We start from the raw sequence: 17,678 nt of genomic DNA on the forward strand, positions 1-17,678 counted from the left end.
ATTCAGTGATCAAGGCAAGTCTACATTTAGAGCTTCTCGCCATTCCTACTTTATATGTGGCCAGACCGCATATATATGTCTACCTTTAGATTGGGATGGTACCTGTTACATAGCATTCCTTTTACCACCTGTTTTCCTAGCTCCTCCTGATTATCATAGAAATACCCATTTAGTACACAATAGACAGCAGAGAGATCTCCCAATTGTCGATTACACTGAAACAGCATGGGAGAAATACACAGATTTCAATAAAGGTTTCTTTCCCTATATAGGTACAGTCACTAATAGTAAGCTGATACGTAGATTAACCAGAACCCTTGAAGCAGTAGTGAACGAAACTATTTCCGCCTTAGGCAATTTAACAGAAGAGCAGTCTGCTATGCGGATTGTTGTGCTTCAAAATCGTCTTGTCCTTGACGTCATCCTGGCCGATAGGGGCGGAGCTTGTAGGGTCATCGGATCAAGTTGCTGCATTTTCATACCAGAAAATTCGCCGTCGGTATATAAAGCCATAACTCGCCTTCAAAAGATTGTAAGCCAGATACACCAGAGTCCAGGCACCTGGACTTGGTCCGGTTGGTTCTGGGGCGTGTTGTCAGCCTGGGGATGGAGAATCCTATCCTTCCTAGGTATTGGCTTTCTCATACTATTCAGTTGCTGCTTATGTCTACAATGTGGGCCAGCGATTTGTGGTCTGTGTGCCACCTCGTGTATCCCACATCCAAGTTTTCGTTCAAGATCCCGGAAGAAGAAAGAAGAACAAATGATGCTATATGAACAGATCGATGGATTGATGAAGATCGATATCTCCTGAGGGTCCGTAGGGGACAAGGAGGGAATGAGGAAATATGAATTTTGTGATCAGTTATGTCCCCTATCGTAGACCCCAACGGCTCCATGTGCATGCTATAAGTACATGTATGTTCCCTCCTGCTCCAGTTTTGAAGACGCAAATATATGTGCGTCCACCGTCAACATGTCCTCTTTCAGACCCGCCATGAATGGGTCAGATATTCCATTCCTAAGTATGAAAGGCCACCGACTTTATGTGGTTCACTTTCCACATTTTACAGATTCAGGCGAGTAGGCCCCGAATTCTGTCATCAAGCCTTTTCCTGCCTTCTGCTTCTGAAATCTCCAGTCTGAGCCTGCATCTGTATCCATGAACTTTGTCCTACTCCCTGCGCGGCTAACGGTGCCTGATCCAGCCTGTCGCCTGCCAAAAACTGTATTTCACCTTCAAGATTATCTACTCCGCTCCTCATCCGATGCATTCCTGTCTAGTAGTTTAGGTAAACATTCCTCCAGCTACCGTGCAAAGGGCCAGGCCTCGCTGTCCTCATACAAGTAATTCATAGCCCCGTTGCCATGGAATATTCCTACCCCCTCGCATCTAGTGTAGACACTTAGACGCTTGCACACGCACTAACAGTCAGTATAGAATAGATTCTATCCTAGAGACCTCTCCTTTTGGATAACACAGTTCTTTAAACATAGGATATTAGATATGATTTGGGATTAGGTTGACATGACCCCCAGACTTCTGTCTCCACATATAGAGCTAAATGTCAAGTCCCCTTCACCCTCTAGTTGCACGTCAATCACACGTCATGCGGCTGCGCGCGCATCTCTGCCAAATATTTCTGCTGACATTGCAGGATTCTTTTATGGATCCACCCACTTGTGACATCATGTATAATGACGTTTATTAAATTACGCCCATATGACCGCCTCTATTAGTTACGTATGCACAGTTTATCTGTATTATCAGCTGTTACGCCTCTTGCATCTGTTTCACTGTAATGTATTTTCTATAAAGCTGCCTATCTGTCAATAATGTATGCCCTTCCTTCCTGAACTTTCGTGGTGATGGAATAGAATGCCTACAATTCGAATTGTATTCCTTTGTATAGGAATAAAGCCTTTTAAAAAAAACCTCTAATACCACGGATTCTGCCTCTTATATTTACTGAGTTATTCTTAATAGACTTTACCGCATAAAAAATAGTACCGGTAATGAAATATTTACCACAATACCATTCATGTTTGTATGCAGCTCTTTGATGGCAGTTCATAGGTCACTGTCCTATGTTAGGATTGTAACTTCTGAACTGCAAGTAACACAAGGATCTCTGTGACAAAGGCAGTAACCCACTGAGCTTCCACATAAAATACAGTTTATCTTCATTTAAAAACTACTAACAGACAAATGATTGTTCTCCAGCAGGATCATATCACCAGCGTTATCTGGGCATTTTGTATTGTCTTATTGTTGTCCTGCATCGGCCATGATAATGATAAAAACTGTTTAAATGAAGCACTCACGAAGTATGTGTCCTGCTGGGCCTGTGCATACTTTAAAAAGAAAAGCAAATAGTAACACATTCTCTTACCTACTCCATTAGTCAAACTTTGTGTCACAGCCTGATGTGATAAGCAGCTGCAGGGGACAGGAAAGGTATAAGGAATAAACAAACGTCTTTTCTCCTGCGCTGCATAGAAAAAGAAATATCCACGCAGCAGAACATTGACGCCTTTGCCATGTGGAGATGAAGGGGTGAGAAAATAAACAAAGCCTCGTTAACATGTAAATGGTCTTTTAAAGACCTGTGAAGTACTCGGGTGCGGCTGAGATAATCTCCAAAACTGTCTGTGTATGTGCGCGCCTGGGAAGCTGTCTGGGCCCGGGCTGACACACACGAAGTGTGCTTTGCGCGCCTGCCTTCAAGCCCGGCGAGGGCCAAGGCTCCTGTTTGGGTGGGCAGGCTCCTGCTTGGGTGGGCCTGGCCCACCCGGCCCACCCGCTAGAACCGGGCCTGATATAGATGCCCCTGTTAGCAGATTCTTCCTGGACAGGCCTGGGGGGGGGGGGGGGGTCTCTCCACCTGAGGCTGTCTCCCCCTTGTAGTGTCTCTCCTTGCCTGACTCTCTCCCCACCCCCGGGTCACTTTCGCCCGTGTCTCTCCATGTCACCCTATCTCCCCTTCATTGTGTGTCTCTCTCCACATTAGCCTCTTTCATCTTCAATGCGACTGTATTCCTGTCGGCGACCCCTCACTGTGTCTTCCTCCTCGTCGGTTTCTCTTCCACAGAACACATCTCTCTCCCTCTCAGTCTCTGGGCCCGACCCACTCAGTGTGTGCCTCTCTTCCCTCACTGCTTCTCTTTCCCTGTCACTTTGCAATTGTTTCTCTCTCTCTCTCAGCGTCAATATCACAGGCAGTGGCTCACTCCCTTAATGGTCTCTAGCTCAGCTCTCGAGTCTCTTCCCACGTGTTGTCTCTCTCCCTGTCAGACACGCCCTTCTTTACCTTTGTCTCTAGTCTGCGTCCACACAGTCACTCTCCTCCCTCCTCACCTGTCCTCCCTGCGCTCTAGTCAGTAACCTGAGTTAGTGAGCTCAGCGCTGCAGTCACTTAGGCGCTCGCCTCGCAGTCAGTCGCTCCCAGCTCTCAGTCGCTGCTCGTCCCAAGTACGGACCCCGAGGGGAGAAGCTACCGGTGAGGAAGGATGAGGCGCCCAGAGCTGAGTCTGCTGTTGGGGGTCCTCCTGGCCGCCCTCGTCGGAGAAGCAGGTACCTACCTGTTCACTGACTTTACGCACTCCATTCACAAAGTAATGGGGAGGAAGGGGGCAGCGGGTGGCACAACCTTGCGCACCCGACTTTAGGATGTTCTGGAAATGTCAACAATGTCAGGCGATAGCTAGCTAAGTCGTACTATACACTAGGGTTCATATCTGGAAGGAGCTCGCTAAAGCCCAATTTACTAACGACGTGGCGGCCACGGAAGCATATTTCCCTTGCTTGCATTAGGTCCTATGGCAGTATTACCACACTGAAATTGCTACGACGTCAGAGTTGCTGAGTCTGGCTTAGCTTCATATCTATTCATATATTTTATTTGCTTAGCTCCACATGTCAACGATCAGACAGCTTCAGAGCGCTATGGATGTTACTAGACAGGAAAAGCTTAGGCGTGATAGGTCACATTGGTTACTGCTCAAAGATAGGCTTGTCAGTTGATGCGTTTTTAGCCTTATGTTGTAGTGGAGCCATGCATAATCAAACGTGCTCTGATGTCCAGCTGTTCTTAAGCAGGGCTTTATGGTCCATTAACAGCAGACATGTTGTGAATGTGAATCTGGATGGGTGGATGTTGGAGCGGGAATGTCCTTTGCATGTTATACAGGCGAGTACCCCTGCCCTGAGTGCCCAACTGAGGTCGTATTACAAATAGGGTGTACTGTCCCTGTTTGCTCTGTTGTACAACTTCAAATTCGTGTGCTGGTCTCAAATAAGGAGAGTGCGCCCTATTACTGATGATTAGTGCCAATATCGGCAACACTCCTCAGTTCTCATACAGCAACATACATAAATAAACTACACAACACCTTTGTTAGTGGAGAAAATTGCTGCAGGTTTATTTGCATCAGAAATATGCCAACTTGGAGGGTTATCTTACGCGCGATCCAAGGGCAGGCCAGCCCCTATGCCGCCCGCCCGCCTGATGAGCCAAACTACACCATGGCCGTCGCCAATCGGTGGTTACCAATTTTGGGGGGAGCCACCCCTCCCATCAGTGTACTGCCAGCCTACGCCCTTACTCACGCCCCCAAAAGGTGGGCGTAGCGTTCCAGGCAGCCCCCGGTTGCTCAGACCCACAACCGCACGTAGGACTAACGGGGCGCCGTCGTTCTTCCAGGGGACAACGCTAAGACATCCCTGGGTATACTTGGCTTTGCACCCTTGTTGTGCTGCTGCATATAGTACCATTCTGTACCTTGCAGACTCTGGATCTCCCTGTAACTCCTCCTGCAACACAAAACAATAAGTTAGATTCTTCCCCTCCCCCTACCACCCTTTGGACGTCCGCAGGGTAAGCGGTAGGGCGGGAAACAGCGAGACGGGCAGCGGTCAAGAGGCTGCACAGTGGGCGGGGAAAGGCTTTTGTACTCTGTCCCCCTCCCACGGCCGGAAGTGATACGGTCAGCTGATCCCCCTGGTCCCTAGCCCAGGGAGCCTAGTCTACTGACTCCTGTGCCTTCCTGTGGCACTAAAGCGGCCACCCTGTTGGAGGGTCCCTTACGTGGCCCCCCCTGGGCAGCCTTGGCATAGTGCCAGTATCTGCAACACTCCTCAGTTCTCATACAGCAACATACATAAATAAACCACACAACACCTTTGTTAGTGGAGAAAATTGCTGCAAGTTTATTTGCATAAGAAATATGCCAACATGGTGGGTTATTTTACGGGCAATCCAAGGGCAGGCCAGCCCCTATGCCGCCTACCCGCCTGATGAGCCAAACTACACTGTGACCATCGCCAATCGGTGGTTACCAATTTTGGGAGAAGACACCCCTACCATCAGTGTACCGCCAGTCCACACCCTTACTCATGCCCCCAAAATGTGGGCAGAGTGTTTCAGGCAGCCCCCGGTTGCTCAGACCCACAACCCCGTGTAGGACTGACGGGGCTCCGTCGTTCTTCCAGGGGACAACGCTAAGACATCCCTGGGTATCCTTGGCTTAGCACCCTTGTTGTGCTGCTGCATATCGTACCCTTCTGTACCTTGCAGACTCTGGATCGCCCTGTAACTCCTCCACAGCTCTGGGGGTGGCCACCGTCACAATGAGGGCCCCCCACCAAGGCAGACCTTCCTACTTACATCCTGCTGCTTCCAAGGCCTCCCCTAGGTCCAGAAATAATAAGTCCATGCCCACCCTTGAGAGGTGAAGCCCCTCCACCTCCCAGCATCCAGTAGACTTGGCATGAGGTAAACCATGTCTGATAAAGCCAAATCCCCTTTGCTCCGTGAATTTACGCATGGTGCTGTTCAATCTCCTACATGAGATCTCAATGGTGTATCCCGATCAGGCTCCTTGCCACACTGGGCGTGGTGTAATTTCAGACCACCACAGTTCACAAGCCCCCAGCTGATTGCTTAACTGACACATGGTGTCTTGGAGCAGGACTCTCCTCCCCATTGCCATCAGGTCATTCCCTCCCAAGGGTATGACCAGAATATGAGGTGGAGCGATCCCAACCCCAAGCCTCTGCTGCAGTTTCATCATCAGCTCATTTCAACGCATACCCGGGTAACCTAGCCACGTTATCTCGGTGGCGGCGAAGCCATGACGCCACTTTCTGTCCTCAGCCCACTGTGCCACTCTAGCGATGCTTGAATGGCCAATTACCTAGACCTTGGTTCCTGGTAAATAAAGAGAGGTTGTGTTTGTAACCATATTTATTGTAAACGTTTACACACAACTAGTCTACATTGCACAACAAACCACATCACTGCAACATCACTTGGCAACCAGGGCCAAAACTGTACACCCTTATACACATAAATGCAGGTTGGAACATTGGGCCTCAGAGTTCTCTCGCCACACCCTTCAGCTCAAGGCCTTATATATCGCTTGTAGCATTGGGATTCCCAGCGCCCCACCTGCTTGATTCGCTTTGGCGGCATCCCTGATAGGAAGGCTGTGGTTGCCGCCCTGATCCTGAAGGAGTGGCTACTGAATCTCTTGCCCACCCCTGCCTGTGCTGACAATTGTAATCACGCCTGCATGATGTGGTCTACTTGGAACTTCATAACCGGGGACCCATCCTCATGCCTGTGGAGGTACCCAGCAATCCTGGGGCAGAGGGCCAGATAAGCCTTGACCAGGGGCAGAGGACAATACCTTGCGTCACCCAGCCCCTGTAACAGGACCACTCTCTTCCCCTGCCTGGTCAGATTTAGACTGTCTCACCACTATCCTGAGACATGATGTGCAAATGGTAACATTCTTGATATTCAAAGCCACCCCGAGGTGTGCTGCTTGGATCTAGCCACTAGCTCCCCAATCCTAAAGGCCCCGAAAAAGGCCAGTGCAAAACTAGCCGAGAATAGCGATGCCTCATACCCCAAGTGGGTGGCCCCGGGCATGCTGTCCAGCATCCCTTGCAGGATTGTGTAACTGATGGGGGATCTATTGTCCGCGGATCGAGGTTCACTCCTTGCCCATCCCTTGCCCGGCCCTGATTACAAAGGATTTGGTAGGGCCACTCTGTCCTCTCAACCTGGCATGATGACTGATGGCTGACAAATGGCCCAAGATCCAAGGGTGGGATTTCCCACCATCCTTGGCCCACAGGATAAACTTTTGTACTCTGAGCTCCAGAGAAGACCCCTCATCCTCATATGCTCCCATAGTCGCACAAAATTTGTCAACACAAGTCCTGTAGTGCTTCACCGTCCTTGGTGCCAGAGACAGCTCACCCAAACCCCTCATCCGCTGCTCCACTTCAGAAGAAGCCAAAGGTGTTGTGGGAAAGGGGTCATCTCCTCTCTCACTCTCGGCCACGCCTCCCGGAAACGGCGCCACTGAAAACGAGAGAGAGCGTCAGCGGCCATGTTCTGCACCCCCTGAATATGGCGAGTCCACATTATTTATCAGGCATGCCCTCACCAGCTCTCTCAACAGCCACAGCACCAGGGGGCAGCCTGCTGAGTGTGAGTTGATCGCTTGGACATCCGCTAGGTTGTCGGACCAGAACAGGACCCTCTTCACTGCCAGCACCCCCGGCCAAAGGTGTAAAGCAATTACTATGGGGAAGAGTTCCAAAACAGTGATCTTGAAAGTGATCTATCTCTTCTGCCAAGAGTTAGGACACCTCTCAGCACACCACTCCCTGTCGAGGATAACCCCGAACCCTTCCCTTCCAGACGCGTCGGTGAACAACGACAACTCTGCGCTGTTAGCCCAGGGTGCGCGCCAGGTGACAGACCCATTAAAGTTGTCCAAAAAGTCTGCCCACATTAGTAGATCTTCTCTCATGCCACTGCTCAGTTTCACCATGTGGTGCTTCTTTCTGACTGAAGCAGTGGTTCTGGCCAGTCTGTGCGCAAATACCCACCCTGCGGGAATGACCCTGGCAGCAAAGTTGAGTTCTCCAAGGAGACTCTGGATGAAGGCCAGTGGGGCCTTGTCCTTCCCCACGGCTACCCGAATCTGCTGTCCCAGGTCCCGAACCTTGTCTGGAGGCAGCCTGGATTCACCTACTACAGTTTCCAGTTCAATCCCTAGGAATGTAAGCACCTGCGCAGGTCCCTCTGTCTTCTCCGGTGCTAGGGGAACCCCCAGATGATTTGCAAGGGTCTGAAAGTTAGAGAGTGCCGCCTTGCATTCCTGCGTGCCATCACGCCCAATGAAAAGGAAATCATCCAAGTAGTGGGAAACCCCTTCCCCCTCAAAGGTATCCTGTAACGCCCATTGCAAGAAGGAACTGAATGCCTCAAAGAAAGCACAAGAGACCGCGCACCCCATGGGCATGCATTTGTCAAAAAAGTACCAGCCATCTATCCTGAAACTCAGCAGGTGTTGGCTGCTCGGGTGCACTGGTAGCAAGCGGAACGCCGATTCAGTGTCCGCCTTCGCTAACCAGGCCCCCTTGCTCGCCCTCCTGACTAAGTCCAGCGCCACATCCAGAGTACAGTATGACACTGAGCAAGTTCCTTCTTGGAGCCCATGGTTGACTGAGTCCCCCTCAGGGTAGGATAGGTGATGAATAAGTCTGTAGGCCCCAGGCTCCATCTTTGGTACCACCCCCAGCAGGGAAACTACAAAGTTGTCCAGTGGGGGCTCACTGAAAGGCCCTGCTACCCTCCCTAGCTCCAGTTCCTTCCTGACTTTGGCCTGCACTACTGATGGTAGGTCCCTGGCTGACTTGAGGTTGTCCGCCTCCCTGAATGACAGGAGGCCCACATAAGGGATCACAAAACCTTCCGAGAACCCCCCCAGCAATAAAGCCCCGTCCACCTTGTTAGGGTACCGTCTGGGGAGGGGAGGATGTTGTTCAAGTTGACTGGTGACGGCCCTTTAAGTGCGCGGGGAGCTAGCATGCATGGGAATGCTAGGGGTTCGCTAAGCTTAGGTGGAATGACAAGTACTGTCGAGGCGCTGCGCGGGGAACATGTGCTGGAGGGATTGATGTTTCTGCTTCCGTCGGTGCTGCCTCAATTGTCCTGTTTACCGTTGGCTGACGGTTTCTTATCCTGCTTGGAATGACATGAGGTCGAGGGATGACGGCCACCGCATTTACCACAAGCATGTTGGAACCTACACTTGATTCCCCATGAGCATGCCCCCTGCGTTAAAGAGATTGCATGTTCCAGGTGACGCCCTCCTAAACCCCCCTCTCTGGGCCCCCCCCTACGCGTCCCTTGAAAGGGCTGCTTGAAAGCCCTCACGCTTGTCTGGGAGAACCCCGAACCTGGGTGAGTCCCCGCGCCTTAGGCTGCGTCACTGTGCTCTGCGCCCCGCGGGACCCCATATGGTCCATCCACAACTGGACTTCTTTTTGGTCCCACCCCATCTCTGGGCATACTGCCATCTTCTTCCTGAATTCGCGGTCATAGTTCACCCTGACCCACCCCACTTTTGTGCTTCCGTGTGGATCAGCCTTTGGTATTGTACCAGCGCCTGCCCTTGATCCGGGAATTTTTCCAAGATCACTGACTGGAAAATGGAGAAGGCCGAGAGCCAGCTCTCGATAGATTTTTCCAGCCAACCTAACTTTCTTATCCTTATCTTTACCCCCAACCCTCCGAGCGTCCTGGCCAAGTTGGCCAAGCAGGAGCAGGAGCAGGGAAAAAATGTCTTGAAATTCACGCCTCCAGATGAATTTCTTAACAACAAGCGGCACCTCCCAGGACAAGGAGCTACGGCCTGACAAGAGTGGCATGTGAGTGACCGGCTTGTGTCCTGTCAGCACCACCGGGGGCTGCACTGTGAGGGCATTAGCTGCTGAAACAGGCTGGATTGCTGTGGAAGGAGTGACTAGTGATCAGTGATGATAGCCGCTGCCCCCGCTACCGAAAGCCCCCCACCTCGACGTGTTGCACTCCAATAGTGCCAGCTGTAGGTGCCGCACTCAGGGGAGTTGGAGTCTGGTTACCTAGCCCAAGGATACCAACCGTCCCCGCAGCTCCCGAACCCTTGCTAATGCCCGTTAAACCAGTCCCTATCTGAGCTCCTAATACGGGTGCCCCCACGAGGGGGGGCGACTGTTGTACTTGGGTGGGGCTCCCTTGGAGGGCCCACACATTTGCTGCCGCTGCTACCCCTCCCTCTCCATTGTGCGCAGTGGTGGCCCCAGCAGGCGCGCTAGCCCCGGTGAGACCAGATCTGACCTCTGCCATGAAGCTCATTAAAGTGTCAGTGAGCTTACCCAAGTCCTCAGTTGTTGAGAAGTTCACTTGGGGCATGCCGCCAGCTGGGGAGAGACTAGTCCTTGTGTCAAGGGTGGGGGAATGGGCAGAGGAGTGTTGGCACTTCGGGCAGTGGCCACGGCACGACTCTTGTTTGGCGGGGGGTCAGCCGGGAAGTCTTTGACTGTTACCCTGCATGTCCGCTTGGACTGGGAGGGGCCTGCCTCTTCGCTAGGCTCCTGCTCTGTGGTCGAGCCCCCACAAACGATACCGGAATCCTCCAGATTGCTAGCCTTCAAAAGTTCAGTGGCCCAAGCCAATCCCTTGGTCTTGGCCAGTTCGACGATGGCTGCTAGCTGTGCATCTTGGGAAGTGCCTTGTTGGGTTTCCTCCACTTGGGACATCAACGTGAAAAGTGAAGGGGATCCCTGGCTATCCATCATTCCTGATCTGGCCGGCTCAACCTGGAAGAAAAACAGCTGTGAGCTACAACCCTGACCATTGAGAACAGGCACTCACAAGATCCTCCTGTTGTCCCTTCTGCGGCGCTCAAACCTGCGCCTGTACTTACTGTACTGAATGTGAGGTAATGTACTTGGATGGATGGCGGTTGATGGGTGCCTCAATGAATTCTGTGGTGGAGATGAAGCAGAGGTTAGGTTAGCTTGCCCCCCACACCGTAGTCTTGCACCCTGTCCCTTCACGCGCCCACTTCCTCAAGTTGTCCCTTATGCTCGTTCAACCCGTGTTCGTACTTACTATCCTGAATGTGGGCAATCGTGCTTAATGGAAGCAGCTTGATGGGTACCTCGGCAAAATCTTTGGTGGAAATGAAGCAACGGTTAAATTAGCTCACTCCCCACACCCTGGTCTTGCACCCTGTGCATTTGCCCCCCTTCCGGGGAGGCATGGAGGGCGGGCGGCCTCCCGACCCCTGCACTAACACCGCCACACATGGTCTTGCATACCCTGGGTGAGGGAGCTATTCTCTTTCCCCACCCGTCCAGCCCTACTTACGCCACAGCATGCATCCCTGGGATATCACCGTACCTGGGTCCTGTTGCTTGTTCCCAGCCGGGGAGGGGGGATGCTCAGTCGGTGATCCGAGTCGCAATTCTCGTCTTGACCTGCTAGGGAGAAGCACAAGAATGAAGAACGGGACACCTACGGCTAAAACCCTACCAGCCCCAGGCAGGTACCGCACCCGTGCGTTTAAATCCCTTGTCACCGTGCTCCATCATCTGCGACAATCTAAGCGACCTGCTGTTGCCTGGACCACAATCTGCCCTTGTGCCCTTGCTTACCACGCAAACCCCAGTTGCGAAAGAAGACCGCGTGCCCATGTAGACGGCAGGCGTAAATCTTCGTAGCGACCCTGTAAAACAAAGCATAGATGAGGCAGCCGTGGACCCCATATCCCCCATGCTACTGGAACCCTGTGCGAGGCACGTGTTCAAGGATGTGCAGGTCAACAGCCTACCCGGTAAAACCACCATTTTTTTTTGTCATCGTTCACTCTTCGTAGCGACTCTGGAAGACAAAGCATAAATGAGACAAGCCGCAGACCCCGTAGTCCTAATGCTATTGATACACGGAGAGCAGAGGAGCCCCGCCTCCTGGCCAATTGCAGTACACCTGTAGGAATTAGTGAAGACCACCTGCCCCCTCACCTGTCAAGGCAGGAAAATTGCACGTGAGCCATACTGTACTTAACCTAAACACGACTAACACATAGCAGGTGAGAAAACAACCTATCAAAACCAACAGGCCATCTAACAGAGATCGCCTCATGAATATCCTGGTACGCCCCGTGCCGGTCCCTGCACGCCCGGGGTCCTCTGTGCTGCACATAGTTACAGATGCGCAGTTCCTATAGCTTACCCTGCACCTTCAAAAGAGGCCCCCAGTTGCAATTTCTTTTTTTTTGCATGTATATTATGGTGCGAAATCGACACGAAAGTATGGAGCGCTTACATGAGCCCCGTTTTACATTGCACCTATAGGCACGGGAGAGAAGGGATTTGCCCAGAATCACCGGTTGTGACGCAACCCCCGAGGCTCGAACCTTGGTCACGCACCAAGGTCGGCAGCGCTAACTCGACCTAACAGTATGGCGGCGCATTCATGAACCCTGTTTGATACATACACATTAAGGCACAGGAGCTAAGTGAATTGCTCGGAATCCTCGGGTGTGAACGCGAACCCTAGCATCCCGGTCGGCAGCGGGAACTCGACCCAAGAGTATGGAGTGCTTATGTGAGGACAGGTATTAAATTAAGCACAAATACACAGGCACGTGAGAGATAAGCAAAATTGTTGGTAGCATTTATCCCCTCAAGCCTTCAAGAATTTGCGTAAATTAAATCTATTAACCACATACCGGCACGTGAGCGGTAAGCGAAATAGTTGGTAGCATTTATCCCCTCAAGCATTCAAGGAATCGCGCAAATTAATTCTATAAACCCCAGGGATCGAACCCTGCTTGCCTGTGTAAGTTCACGGTGCCTCAACGTGCAGCGATTTTCCGTCTTATCGAGTTCCCTAGGATCCCCGTATGTGAACGCAACCCCGAGGGACAATCCTTCCCCCAACTCCGGCGTGAACGTATACTGCCGCGATGCCCGGAGTTAGGCGGCATACCGTGTCGGCTGGCCCAGGTCCCCACCTAAGGAGCAGAAAGATTATATGAGGGGGGGGCCTGGTAGGGCTCTGCAGTCTTGCATGGCCCAAGGCAACCACCACCCGGGGCGGGTGCGAGCACGCTGGAGAGCAACGCTGCTACCCCTCCCCCCGGGGCGCCTCCGAGTATTCCTGCCTCCCCAGCAAGGACACCGGGCCAAGTGCCGACGTGCCCTCAGTCTGGCCCAGAATTATTCTGCCCAGGATTGGTGTGGGGGGGGACAGCACAACGCAGAGCGTCGCTGCTACCCCCGGGCCCAGATTCGTCCCCCGGGAAGCCAGGCCCGCCCGCACCCCTGCTCAATACCAAGTGGCACAGGCCACAAGAGTCAACCGGGGCCCCCCAGGTACAGGAGACCCTGGGGAGATTCCGTGAGCACGGGACACACCACAAAAGGGGCATCCGCCTCATGGAAGCTTGAAGGATAAGTTAGGCCCTTGGTAAATGCATAGTACCGGCAGCGGGTACGCCCTGGCACTACAGGCCTCAGCCTCGTGGGAGCTGCCTTGGGGTCTACGACCCTTCCCACCCTGCACTCCTGTCCCTCAGTACCCAGCCACACCACGCCGGGGGAGCCGTGACAGGGCCCCTCCAGGGCACGACCCGTGCGGGGAGAGACCTCATTTCTAAGGAGGAGGTGGGCTGGGGGGGCACAGGGGAGGGTGGAGGCAACGACTAAACTTCAATCCTTCAGCAGCTCACGGCACAACCCAAACAGCGAGACGGGCAGCGGTCAAGAGGCTGCACAGTGGGCGGGGAAAGGCTTTTGTACCCTGTCCCCCTCCCACGGCCGAAAGTGATGCAGCCAGCAGACCCCCTTGGTCCCTAGCCCAGGGAGTCTAGTCTGCTGACTCCTGTGCCCTTCTGTGGCACTAAGGCTGCCGCCCTGTTGGAGGGTCCCCTACATGGCCCCCCGGGCAGCCTTGGGTGTGTTCCCCAAAGGCAGATGCAATCTCGCGGCTTCCCTTGATTCAGTGCATTAGAGAAAGACGGAGCAGCTGCTTCTAGCAGCCATTTTGTCTTTCACAGCACAGGGGGCATCTGCCGTCACTTCAAAGGGGCGGGGAGAGGGGGTGGGGAGATCCCTGTGCAAGTAAACAGTCAGAGCAACTCTGGACCATGACGGTCTCTTTGCCTCTGCCGCGAGTCTATAAAACGGCCAGGCACAGAGGCAGTGTTTCCCTAAATTGCATGGGGTGCGCCCATATGCAAATGATGGAACGTTTCTCCAAGGTAGCATTGGTGTTAAATTTTTGCCTGTGATTTCAGTATTACAGAAGGAACTACACAAGCATCTGCTGCCCCTTCTCTAATACAACAGGGTGCCGGGGGCACGGAAAATGAAAAATTGAATTTTTCTTTTGGCCCTGACATCACACTAATCGAAGCATGTGCACACAGGCCCAAGCCTGTTTCTGGCTATGAGAGGTCCTGGACCCATCCCGTGACATGAAGGGGTAGAACAAGAATGCCCTCACTGAGGACAATCGACTGTCGAGGGATATGAAGATAAGGCAGTGGTGCCACAGTACCGTGGTTAGGAGTTCTAATTGTATGATCAGACCCTACTGGCCCACCGGTGTAAAGTTCCTCTCCTATGTGCTTGCCCCTTGCACTAACATTATGTGTGCATGTTATGCATATTTGTGTGTGTAACTAGTGTAACAAATGTATGAAGTGCACGTTAGCCAGAGTAAGGGAGACCAGTGAGATCCATCTGGATTCCCCTGGCCTGGCCCAGCAGAAGATGGAAGGTGAGAACTGCGCTCTCAGACAGTGGAAGTGCACAACTTGCCTTTCCATAACTGGCAAGAGGAGATCCAGACAGACAAGACAAGGTGTTACATTGTTTTTATGTTTTCAGTGCAATTCTTTGAATCATTTGTCAAGCTTCACATTGAATTGTGTTAATTTTATAGGAACATGTCACTTGGTTCACATTTCCTCTAACATTTAGTTTCACTAACATACTGAATAATATGTGAGTGCGTATTACAAGCGGTTACATTGCACTCCTAACAGGCATCCCCATATAGGATACGAATTTCCGCTCTATCACCTTCACACATTTAGTACTTGGACGAGGAAGACGCTCTGCGGCAGACTGATATGCAAATGGAGACTTATTTCCTTTGCTTTTCTTCCAGTGGGAAAACATTTTTCCCTTTATAGAAATCCCCTACAGTTTTACTCCTCGAAGGGCCATATTTATGATCCGGTTTGCATTGTTCTTGCACAGCAGTGTTGTACAAGAGTGATTCAAACCTTAAGTCAGATTTAAAAAGCCACGCAAAGCCTCATTGCGTGGCTTTGAATGGCTCCAAAAATCTGGAGTAATGCAACCCAGCTCAAATTGCTGCGTTGCCTTACTCTGCACAAGGGAGACATTCCATGGGCATTGAACTCCCATGGTTTTTGACACATTCCCAGACTTACCAAACCTGGTAACCCTGGGAATGCGCAACAAAGTATTGCCTCTCCAGGAGAGGCTCCCACACTGGAATGGAAAATATGCCAGCCCTTTGCTGGAGTAAACCTTGAGTCCTTTCCATTACCATTTACATCCTCATAGATGATAATTACACAGTATCAAGATCATGGACATCTGTCAGGAATCTTCTCCGATCTCCTGACAGACATATTCCAAATGTAATGATGTAAAGTAAACCTATGTTTTCTATTATTCAAAATAAGTACGCAGGGATAGGATAATGGTTGTAAGTTAAGAGCACTGTACTTTGCAGTCTGGAGGATTTTCCTGAGGGCATTGACTGTGGCAGAAACTGAGTAAAAAAGGATTATGGATGCTAACATGTGGCACCGGGGTCATCACAGTTGGAGCAGGCTGGGCTGGAGGCTCTGAATTTGAGGGCGCTATAGATCAAGTATGTTTGCTGGGTTGGGGGCAGGTTACACAGTGATAAAGCCTAATTACTCCTCACCTCCATGCTGAATTTAGATGAAATTAGAGGTGGTCAGTAAACTCTCCTATACTGGTGGAGTTTAGCCACTTCACACTCCGCTTGGAGCGTGGAGTTTGACATAAACTCATCCATCTGCCACATGGCATAGTTTACTGGCACACTCTGCCCACCACTGCTCCTTTTCTCTTACTCAGACAGGGATTAAAAGTGTCTGCACTCTGTTATGTGATATGCAACACCCACTCTTGCATTTCCTTTTAACTCTGGTGACAAATGAGGTGTGTATGCATCTATTATTTGGATATAATAGCCATCTATTTATCACCGTTAACACCTTGTGAAGTTATAAGTGCAATCACAATAACTCGATGACAAATTCACCTGCGGAATCGCTGACAATTTGCAGCCGGATCAGATGTGACAAGTACAAGAGCACAGCAAAGAACAGCAAAAGGGATTCTTTCTACTATCAAAGTCTCACAAAAAAAATTAGGTTCTCAATCTCAACACAAAAAATACAAAGAGTGGAATGCAATGCACATAACAGATACCCTTGTCCTGGCTTGTGACTTTCAACGAGTCCCAGTTCTGCTCATGCCTAAACTTCACCAACAGGGGCAGCACAGACAGCAGCACCTATCAGGATCGCCCATGGTCTGAGAGGCAGTAAACCAGCTTTCCCGACTGGTCGTCTCCATGCTTGAACTAGTTAAGAAGACTAAAAAAAGAGGCGGAGGCAGATAGGTTTCAAAGAACCTAAGGAGACAGGACTAGCCCAACTCTAAAGTCCAGGAAGCCTCTGGTGGAATCAGGAGGGCAGGCTCATCAGATTGGCTTGGTTCTCTGTGGCCCCCTGAGGCAGTGCTCATGCACAGTGTTTGCTATACTCTAACTTGGGTGCGATCTGCCCTCATCCTCCTGTTGGGATGAACAACATCCTGGTGGAGCTGCTGCTGGTCACCCGGTGTTCTGAACCTTCATACTGGCAGCAAGTCGCAGGCTGGTGCCGCCCTTGGAAAAGAGCGTGGCAGACAGGTTGTGCCTGGTGACGGAAGCCAGCAGCAGACTGGGTCGGCTCTTAGCCCTGGAGCTGGCCCAGCCCTGGGCTGTGCTAGTACTGTGGGACATCATCATCAACAGCCACAGTAACGAAGAGACGAGCTGTGTACCAGGACATCCAGGCCAGCGGCGCTCAGCTGCAAGATAAGGTGCTTTGCACATGTGAACATTTGCACAACTTGTGATATTAAACAGTCATGGTGTTTATTTTACTTACTTAGGTAACGCTGTCTTTGGGCATAATCTTTAAAGTGTTTTGGAGAAAACTATGGGCATCCTATATTTGTCTCTCAGCGCTGCCTTTGGTTTCTCAGGTTCTTTCATGCGTGAAAACTCTTGTGGTTATTTTCAAAACTTCCAAAACATGCATCAAAATATAATTATATCCTTTTCAAAGGCAGATCTGAGTAGATGGTCATGCTGAATGGAAACATGTGCACATTGGAACAGAGGTACGTGGCAGCTATTTGGGAACTTGTTTCCTGCACAGGAGAAGGTGTGGATGGCTTCTTGTTCCAGGGCTGGAATGCATATGGGCCCTGTGAGACACACAACTAACAACGCATATGTGAGGAGAAGTAAGAGAGAGGAAGGGCTCGCCTGAGGAAGGGCACCTTCTGCAAAAGATTACATTGGAGCTGTCGGGCAGCTGTGTTGGAATTGCGCAGGGCCATAAAAGGCACCTTATTGTTTGTTTGGAACAAAGAACCTTAATTCCTGTAGTGCTGGGCTGAATTGAAAATGACACAGGTTAACCACTACGAGTTCTGCCCACCTCTAGATTAAATAAGCCCCAGTCTATCATAAGGAAGTTGT

General features: G+C 51.2%; 1 protein-coding gene across 2 annotated transcripts in view; it reads left to right on the forward strand.

The window, feature by feature from the left end:
* The window catches only part of LOC146857291 (uromodulin-like), a 570,867-nt gene that overhangs the window by 23,622 nt on the left and 529,567 nt on the right, over positions 1–17,678 (forward strand). Inside the window, exon 1 of one of the 2 annotated variants that reach the window (XM_085647789.1) lies at positions 3,399–3,574. The exons of the other annotated variant lie outside the window; for it this stretch is intronic. Coding sequence (XP_085503915.1) covers positions 3,511–3,574 — 64 coding nt within the window. The 5' untranslated portion in view covers positions 3,399–3,510. Of the gene's footprint in view, positions 1–3,398; positions 3,575–17,678 lie in introns of those variants that run through there. 2 annotated transcript variants of the gene reach the window in all.

The sequence above is a fragment of the Triturus cristatus genome, chromosome 3_2 (assembly GCF_964204655.1).
Source record: "Triturus cristatus chromosome 3_2, aTriCri1.1, whole genome shotgun sequence".
Lineage (NCBI taxonomy): Eukaryota > Metazoa > Chordata > Amphibia > Caudata > Salamandridae > Triturus > Triturus cristatus.